At 54.6% G+C, this 9,450-nt stretch overlaps 1 protein-coding gene across 1 annotated transcript; it reads right to left on the minus strand.

Moving 5' to 3' along the window:
• Positions 1-1,463: 1,463 nt before the first annotated feature.
• Positions 1,464-8,370, minus strand: LOC141748401 (cyclic nucleotide-gated channel alpha-2-like). Its single transcript, XM_074600390.1, is given in 7 exon segments — positions 1,464-2,887; positions 3,582-3,688; positions 4,129-4,236; positions 6,597-6,767; positions 7,675-7,785; positions 7,981-8,342; positions 8,344-8,370. Coding segments are annotated over 7 exon segments (2,310 nt in total).
• Positions 8,371-9,450: the final 1,080 nt, after the last annotated feature.

Below are 9,450 nucleotides of genomic sequence, written 5' to 3' on the forward strand. Positions count from 1 at the left end.
GAGGTCACTTGAAGGGTTTTGGTGGCCTTTCCGTCACTGTACCCCTCACCAACAAGCTGCTGGCACCGTGGAGCCCGCAGGGCTGCAGCACAGGCTGGCGGATCTTTGCCGATGCATGCGATGGTGCCACGTTTTCACCTTCATGCATGTCCCCGTGGCTCTGCCGCTCGTTTCTCCTCCAGAAGGCAACTGGCCTGCAAAGCTCCAAAACTCCCACTGGGTACGGGAAAACCTCCTGCCTAAGAAAATAAATGTGTTCTGCGCTCTCTCTGAGCTTCCCACAGCAAAGCAAATACAGGCACAGTTGGGTCCCACCACTGCTTTGTTCCTTAAAAACATGTCATTTCAGTCAAACCTTTCCTGGCACATCTGGCTGTCATTAGATAGAGGAGAGAGAGACAGTTACTGTCTTCCTTCTGCACATAGACAACAGGCGCTGTCGGGCCAGCGAGCCGCAGTCTTTACCTCTGCATTGTACTTGTCATCCAAGACATCCATAGCCCAAATGGAAATCACGCTGCCTCCGCCGCAGGAGGGCTTGGGAATGCCGTCCCTCAGGAAGGTGCGGTGCTCGGGGTACTGAGCTGCCCCCACCAGCTGCCATTTGACAGCACCAAATACAGCCGAAGGGAAAAGAGAGGCAGGCAGGCAGGAGGACAGCAGCTGCCCGCCCTTCCAGCTAGATGTCCAGCCTCTGTGTGGGTGGTGGAGATGACCTAGGTAGTGACACCGACCCAGACAAGCCTCTCCATTTGCAGACGTAAGAGGCACAGATTGGGCTGTCTTAGTTGAGTTTTGGTATCTTGCAGGTAAGGAGTCTCTCTGTGCAGACTGGGTGCCTGCAGACACTCAGTGGAGACCATTTACCTAAAGTGAGTTATAAAGGCTGAGTCCAAAACGCATTTTTAAAACATCTGGCTTGTGTTTTGGTCTTTCTCGTTAGGGTGGTTTTGTTATCTCCAAGGAATGCGGTAACTCCCAAAGCCCTCTCCCTCCTTGGTCCCTGTGTGGATGGGTAGGTGGCACATGGCAGGTTTTGTCCACTGTGACTTTGCGTCTCCTCAACACACATGGGAGGTCAGCATGTCCAAGCACCCCTCCATGCAAGGTTCATGTCCCACCTTCTATTAAGGCAAACAGGGGGAAGGCAGTGTGATGGGCACAGACCTTTTGCAGAAGCTGGAAGGAGATGATAACAGTGGCATTCGCCATTCTCCTCTTTTTAGTGATCCAAGTCCAAGGTCTCAGATCAAGGCAACAAGAGAAGGGACAGGCTGGAGGAGGAACTAGGACAATCACTTGACTTGGAGCCATCTCAGGAGCTGCCATCAAGGCAGTGGCAGCAGCAATGCTGAGGACCTGAGAGAAGTCCCTGGCAAGGCAGCCACAGGATCTGCCTTGTGAAAGAGCAAACACTGCCTCAGCGCAAGGCCAGACACCATCTAGCTGACCTCTGCACCTCCTCATTGCGTCCCACCAGATAAAGCTTTCTCCTCATCCTCGAGCAGACTGTCTGAGCCATCAGAGAAGAAGTCCTCCAGATCCTGCTGCCTCATCTGGGACTCCAGAACAGTGATGCGTTGCTTGAGCTTCATCTGGGCATCATTGTACTCTGTCAGGAGCCGCCCAAAGCGGGTGTGCAATGTGTCCAGGTTCAAGGCCAGCCTGTCCAGCTTCTGCTCCACACTGTCTTCTTCCGTGCTTGCCTCTGCAGCTGACTCATCCAGCAGCCCTTCCTTGATCAGGATCTCCCGGCCACGCTCCTCCAAAACCTTTTTGGCATCAGGATACTCTGTGACTGCTTCCATAAGATCTTCCTTTGACAGGCAGAAGAGATCAGAGTAGCCCAAGCTACGGATGTTGGCCGTGCGCCTGTTGCCCATTTTGCTCCCTTTAATGTTGAGGATGCTGATCTCACCAAAGCAGCCTCCTGCAGTGAGCAACGCATACTGTGTGATTCCGTCATCTGCCACCACAGCCAGTTTCCCCTCCTTAATGATGTACATCTCTTTCCCAATGTCTCCTTTCCGGCAAATGTAATCCCCTGGGCTGAACACCTGAGGGCGAAGCTTCAGCACCAGCTCCACAAGTAGACCTGCCTCACAGTTCTGGAAAATCCTCACCTTCTTCAGTGTCTCCAGGTGAACGTTGATGGCAATCTCTGCCCTTAACTTATCAGGGAGATTCTTGAGCACTTCCCGTTCGTCTACTGCCTTCTTGTTGGTCCACATGTAGTCAAACCACTTGATGACTTTGGTTTCCATGTCTTTGCTCACCTTGCGGAACTGCATGTAGTGTTTGATGGCATCAATTTTTGCCTGGAACTCTGCCCTGGTGGCATTCATGTTGGATATCATGGATCCCACATTCCCCACAATCGTGGCAAAGATGAGGACACCGATGAGGAAATCAAAGATCACGAAGAGGTACTCCTCATCACGCACAGGGGGAGGGGTCTCTCCAATGGTAGTCAAAGTCAACGTAGACCAGTAGAGACAGTAGACGTACTCCCGGGTAAGGTACCCATATTCAGGGTCTGTGATGTTGGGATAGACCCACGTGTCCTCTCCAAAGCCTATGGCCTTGGAGATGGCATAATAAATGCACGCATTCCAGTGGATGATGACCAGGATGTAAAGAACCAAGTTGCTAATGCGGAAGATGTTGGGGTGACTGGTTCTGGTCTCAGTCCTATCAAAGAACTCAAACATGCGGGAGAAGTGCAGCAGCCTGTTGAAACGCAATTCAGGGCGGTGCAATCCCACAGCAAAGTATGCCAGGTCTGTGGGCAGGATGGAGAGAATATCCAGCTTGAACTGTAAGGTGTGGATGTAGTTATCCCGTAACTTCTTCAGGTCCTTAACCAGGAGGCCCTGTTCCAAGAAACCTAACAGTGAAACAAACGATACAATTAACTTGGCTTACATTCAACTCTCTCGCAGGCTTTGCAAGCACTTCTGAGAAACATTTTACGGTACGCCATGCACACGTGTGCGTATACACATGGGGTCATACAAATATTACCAGTTCCACCCGGTCTACTCAATTTACAAGCTTTTGTTGTCACTCAAGCCCTTCATTTGGCAAAAGCCACCTAAAGATATCACTTAGGGATTTACTCTGTTGCCGTGAAGAAATGGGGACACAAAAGGTTTCCATCGTCCAGATCATGAATTATTGCAGTTCCAACAGAAAACGTACAGCCACCTGCCGCATTCCGAGAACATTAAATTCTACCATTTTTCCATGTAGATAATTCATTAGCTGAACTGATGCAAAATCAGAGATGCAGACCTTCAACTATGCCCGAATACTAATAGTAATGCAGGTAATTTTGTACAATTATTCAAAGGTGAAGTTGAAAGCTGGGATGATTAATCTTTCACTCTGAAACTTACTCCATTTCTCAGATCTTTTAATTAGATTCTTTCTCTAGAGACTGCTTCGTACTAGCGAGTGCTAAGGTAGACAAAACCCTCTTTCTAATGGAGGTGTAGATTAGGCCTCTCCCTGGCAGCTCATCTCCACTTTTAGGGGATTAAAGCAAAGCCCTCGCAAGCCAGGATGCTGCTTCTGCGTACCTGTGCGCAGGCGGATCACTATGTCCCCAATGTAGATAGAGTCCGAGATGTAGTCTAACACCAGCCAGAGGACAACATAGGTCTTTTGCAGGTCACTGAAGCAAGCCCTGGAGGAAGGGCATAAAATAGGTTGGTGAGACCAACAAACCTCCGTGTCATCTCCAACTATTACAGCTGAATATAGGCTGAATCTGAGGCTCCTAACTCTGCCACAGAGCTTGGGCACTTGCCCTGCTTCGCCTAGAAATTAAAACCCCCTTCTCTGGAAAATCTGCCCTCCCTTGACCTAGGTAAAGCAATGTCTTGAAACCATCTCCCAAATGCACCTTGCAGCTTTACCCCGAAATCGTGGTCCTTTCCAACCGGGGCCTGTTGGATGCTGTGCCTTTGCACGGCAGAAGTCACAGTGATAGCGGGGCTCCCTCGCCTTCAGGTTCCCGCCAGCCCCAGCACCACCCGTGTCAGTTGTCTGATCCTGGCTGGGCCATAACAACCAGGGGAACAGGAGGATTAGAGGAGACAGGGACCCCACAACCTCCCAGCTCACCTGGCTACGAGCAAGCACCAGTTATAGAGGACAGGAACGGCAATGACAGCCAGCCAACGGTAATACCAGTCCCCTGCAGGGTCCACCACAAAGATCTGCCATTTCTTCCTGGAATCAGAGAGAAGCCAGAGCTGGCAATGTAAGGCTAATGGGCTAAACATAGAAAATAGGGTTGGAAGGAACCATCCGAGCCACATCCTTCATCCCTTGCACTAGACTGGCTCCAGCTGCAGCTTGAGTGCCGGTCTGCGAGCTAAAATGAATCCCAGCAGTGCTGAGCAAAAACGTCCAGCACCATTGAAGCTCCTTTATCCCCAAACTTGGGCTCAGGAACGTACCAGAAGAGGAAACTGTAGGATGGTAAGGCAGAGCAGGTGGCCTACACGCACACAGCATCCCAGTGGCAGAGCCAGAAACAGATGTATGGAAGGGGGTGATCAGAAAACTTCTCGTTCCATGACATTGCCTCTCCCAGATGAGGGATGGATTGGTGCCAGACAGATCTTAAGAGAAGATTAATTGGAGCAGGAAGGAAAGCGCGCTGCAGATCAGCAGGAGCACTGGGACGGGATGCCCAAGCCCCAGAGCAGCGAGGCGGGGGGCAGCTGGCGTTGCGAGGCTGCCATCGCCACGCTGCTCGCAGCTGCCTGCCCGCAGTCTGGGGTCCAGCCTTTGAACCGCTCCCAAGTGTTTGATCCCGCTCGTCTTGGGACTCTGAGATAAGATGCGCGTGCTCCAGTTGCCAGATCTCACTGGAGAAGCCGGGGAAGAGAAACTCTGGAGCTGGGCTGATAGGCTGAGCTGCTGCAGCCTGGTAGGGCAAAACTCCTTCTTCCCCCTCCCTCCTTCCCTCCCTTCCAGCTTTTGAACGCGCAAAAACTCCCTCCAGTGATAGCAAAAAAACAAACCCACTTGCCAACAGATTCCCCGTGCCCACCCCACTGCTTCTGACAGCTTCAAAAGCAAAACCTCTGCCTTGAAGTCTCCTTCCCCAGCGGCACAGGCAGCGGCACCCGCCATGCCCGGAGCATGGGGACCGGCACTCGGCACAAAGCCAGAGGCGATCCTCCACATTCCCTCTGGGTACAGCCACAGACAAGCAGGTTGTCCAGCCTCCCTGTTAAAAGTGCTTATCTTTTGCTCAGAAAGTGTGACTTTTATGTTTTTTTGGGGGAAAGGGACTCTTTGCAGGAAGCACCGACTCACCTGCAGCCAGCCTGTACCGGTGTTAACACCCACGAGCACCAATAACCTCAATAACGGTGTTAATTACATTGGTAATTTCAGCTTTAAATCACCGGCGCTGCCCGCGGCAGGTGGCCAGAGTCCCTGACGTTACGCTGATCGTGGGGCCAGGGCTGGAAAACCAGGGCTCTGGGTTAACCGAGGAAGAGGGAATAGTCATCTGCCTCTTCCCGAAGGCTCTGCACCCAAGCCTGTGCAAACAGCGGAGGCTCCCACGGCCGCCAACAGCAGCTCACGTTCGCAATTACCAGACTTGGGGGCTCTTCTTACCTGTGTGGAGCTGAGGACCTGGAAAACAGCAAAAGTTACCACCATCTCCCCGGAAACCCACTGGCACCGAGGAGCCTTTTCACGGCACGCTTCAGCTCCCTCTGATAATTAACAAGCTCCCCTTAACCTCCCAGGTTAGAACGTTTTTTTTTTCCATGACTACTAAAAGACCCAGGTACAAGGCTCAGATATTCTTCTCCTACAGAAAACAATCATTTTTTGGTGGTTTAATTACCATGTCTAATGCTAGGGTCCAGAGTAGTCCATGAGCTTTGCCCTTTAATTAGCCAGCAGAAGAAAAGCCGGGTTATTGCTTTTCACCGGGAGTGTGAGCTGAGGAGATGAAAGGGCTGGGTTTGAAAGAGCCTTTTCAGAAAGCTGCCGTCACAGCTCCTGCTCCTGGGGGGGGCACAGGCAGCAATGGCAGTCCCTTCATCTCCCTTCATCCTGCAGCTGGTGAATGAGACTGGCAAATCCCACGCGTTCGTGCTTGCTGGGGTCTCCTGGGTGGAGACCCTGCATCCCTTGGCTTGTCCCCAGCTGAAGGTGTATCTCTGTACAGACCCAGGGCTGGCTCCAAATGCTGACCCTGGTGTTGAACTGCTCTGAAAACAGGGAGATCTGCCAGCTGTCACGAGCCACGCAATGTGTGTTTCCTACCAGAGCATGGACCAGGGGAGAGAAGACCCCACAGGTGAGGGACAGGCCAGCTCTTTTCCACGGGGACAGACTCCGGGACAGACTCCAGGACAGACAACAGCCCGGCAAAGCCATGCTGGTAGCCAGGACAGGGGGTGGAGAGGGCAAGGAGGACCCTTTCCACCACTGCATCCTACCTCCCCCCTTCCCATCCCCATCCACCTCCATCAACCATCGCTGCTGGGAGCCCCCGAGCACCGTGCACGGCTGACCTCCAGCCAAAGATGGCTAGGGCCACAGGGAAGGGACCCTACTTTTTGTTTTCCTCCTCGGTCTCCTCATCCTCTAGATCGTTGCCAGCGCCTGCAGCCACTGCCTGGAGCTCGGGGCCCTGGAAGCGCTCGAGGAAGGGGTCTGGCCTTTGCTGCTCCTCGTGCAAGCTCTTGCTGGCCCAGTCCCTCAGCACCAGCACCAGCCGGGCTATCCTGGACGGGGGAGAGAGGCAGAGTCAGGAGGTGTCTGTGGAGCATGGAGAAAGCAAAAGCTTGAGAGGAAGCAGAGCGGGGCTACGGCTGAGAAGAAAACTCTCACAGCTCCCTCTCAAGCTCAAACATTTCCTTTCCCCCCGTGTAGTGATGTGCGGGACCAAGAATATATGAGCAAGAGAGTCCCATGGCTCCTTCCCCAGCTCCTGCTGCCATTCCCACAGGGACACGAGGAATGTGTGGGTGACTGGGGCAGAGTGAGGCTGCTGGCAAAGGAAAGGAGCCCCCGAGGTGATGGAGCCATCCCCTCCCGCAGCCCTCTTCATGGGCACTGGGGCACCCAGAGCAGCATTCACAGACACTGGTCCCTGCAACCCTTGAATGCCATAGAGAATCATAGAATGATTCGGGTTGGAAGGGACCTTAAAGATCATCCAGTGCCACCCCCCTGCCCTGGGCAGGGACACCTCCCACCAGACCAGGTTGCTCCAAGCCCCGTCCAACCTGGCCTTGAACCCCTCCAGGGATGGGGCAGCCACAGCTTCTCTGGGCAACCTGGGCCAGGGGCTCACCAAGCTCACAGTAAAGAATTTCTTCCTAATATCTAATCTAAATCTCCCCTCTTTCAGTTTAAAACCGTTACCCCTCATCCTATCGTTACACTCCCTGATCCAGAGTCCCTCCCCATCTCTCCTGTAGCCCCTTTCGGTACTGGAAGGGGCTCTAAGGTCTCGCCGGAGCCTTCTCTTCTCCAGGGTGAACCCCCCCCAACTCTCTCAGCCTGTCCTCACAGCAGAGGTGCTCCAGCCTATGGTTGCAGGGAATCCTGACCCCACACAAGTCCGCAGTGCCAAAGTCAGGCACAAAAGGCTTGGGCTCACCGCGGGCTGGTGGCATGCACAGGTACCTGGCCAAGGCTCCCCTGCCTTGGAAAGCAGAGGCAGCCGGCTGCTCCCCCTGAGCCAGGGGAGCCCCTCTCCGCAGCTCTGAGGAGTTGTCATCCTGGGTTGAGCAGGTCCTGCAGTGGGGAAAAGGGGGGGTCACAGCCACACCGTGCCATCGTGGCACCTACCTACAGCCAGAGGAACTGGAGGAAGCAGGCAGCTGGGGTTTGGCATCGCAGCCCTGCCCATGCCAGGTCTCATCAGACACACGGAGCTGGCCCTCCCCTCCCCTGCCCCACCGCTGCCTCCCTCAACCAAACCAGCCTGACCTGCTGCTGCTGAGCCCTGTCCCCTCCGTGTCACCCTCTGCTCTGGCTTGGGCGGGTGGGCAGGGGTGGTGGTTGGCCGGTGAGCTCTGCAGACCATTACTCTTGGCCGTCATCCTCCATGTGAGGAGACTGCGGGCGCACACCCTGCCCCAGAGACCTGCAAAGAGCAGAAAACAGCCACAAGAAGAGCCACGCAGGACACATCATGTGGTTCGAATGCAGAGATACAGCATGGGAAGACAGAGGGTCAAACCCCACAGGATGCTCCCACCCCATGTTTTCCACCACCAGCTGTCACTGATGCTGTAGTAAGAGCCCCGCAGAGCATTTTGCCCTCCCCAGGAGGTTCCACATCTGCCCGTGGCCCATGAAAGATGCTCTCCTCATCATTCAGGCTCCTCCACCATTGCCGGGGCAACAGCATCCCCAGCGAGCCGTGCCATAACAACAAGCCCACAGCCCTCGGCACCTCTGCCAGCCCAAGAACAAGAAAATAGACTCATAAGGGATGTAAGCGCAAGGCCAGCCCTGGCGGGGAGATGCTGTCGTGCAGCAGCACAGGGTAGACTTTGCCTGTACGAAGGTGTTTCCACCCGAGCAACCGCCCTCCTTCCCCAGGGCACAGCAACCTGCTGGTGGTCTGCCGAGCGAGCCCCACCTCTCGCCACAGCAGAAATATCCCCTGTGTTGGAAATTACGGTCTGCTATTTAAAAATACCATCTGGTTTTAGAGGGCAGCAGAGAAGACCCTACGTTAATATGCGGAGGCTGCTGTGGAGCATTTAAGTGTGGGATTTCTCCAGGATTTGATTATCTAAAAAGCAAGAGATGCCCACGGGGCTTCCCCAGCCCCAGCATCTCGTGCAGCTCTCACTGCTCTGCTGCACCCTAGGGAAAAAAGCACCTCGCACGAACACAGACCTGCACATGCAAGGACAAAAAGGCGCACAGGCATTGCCCAGCCCTGCCTAGACCACGTATTCCCACCCCGTCTGCTCCCCCCATACCTGCAATGTACAGACGAGGCAGGTTCCTGGAGATGACACGCTGGTGCTCTCGTGCGGTGCAGCCCACGGCCGGGGCTCTGCCTGGGGGAAGGCAATGCCTTGTGCACCTCTGCCAACACGCACAAAGACCACATCCACGCCGCAGGCACAGGGATAGTCACACACTCCCAGCTGAGCCACCTCCCCGGGGCAATGGAGCCACTGCCAAGAAGCCACCAGTGTCCACTTACGAGCCTGGCGTCCCCCGAAGCCTTCAACGCCTGGCTGCTGCCTAACGCGGGCTAGCAGGGGTGGCTGGGGAGCATCCCTCCCCCGGCTGTCTCCAGAGCACTCAGGCTTTCAAGGCAAACCCGGCACAAGCGGAGCTGCCCGCGCTCCTGCCCTTGTCCCCTGCCCAAGCAGAGGAGCAGGCAAGGTGGCCGGGTGGCACCCCGGCAGTGGCAGAAGGGTCTCCGCGGCGCAC

The sequence above is a fragment of the Larus michahellis genome, chromosome 9 (assembly GCF_964199755.1).
Source record: "Larus michahellis chromosome 9, bLarMic1.1, whole genome shotgun sequence".
Classification (NCBI taxonomy): domain Eukaryota; kingdom Metazoa; phylum Chordata; class Aves; order Charadriiformes; family Laridae; genus Larus; species Larus michahellis.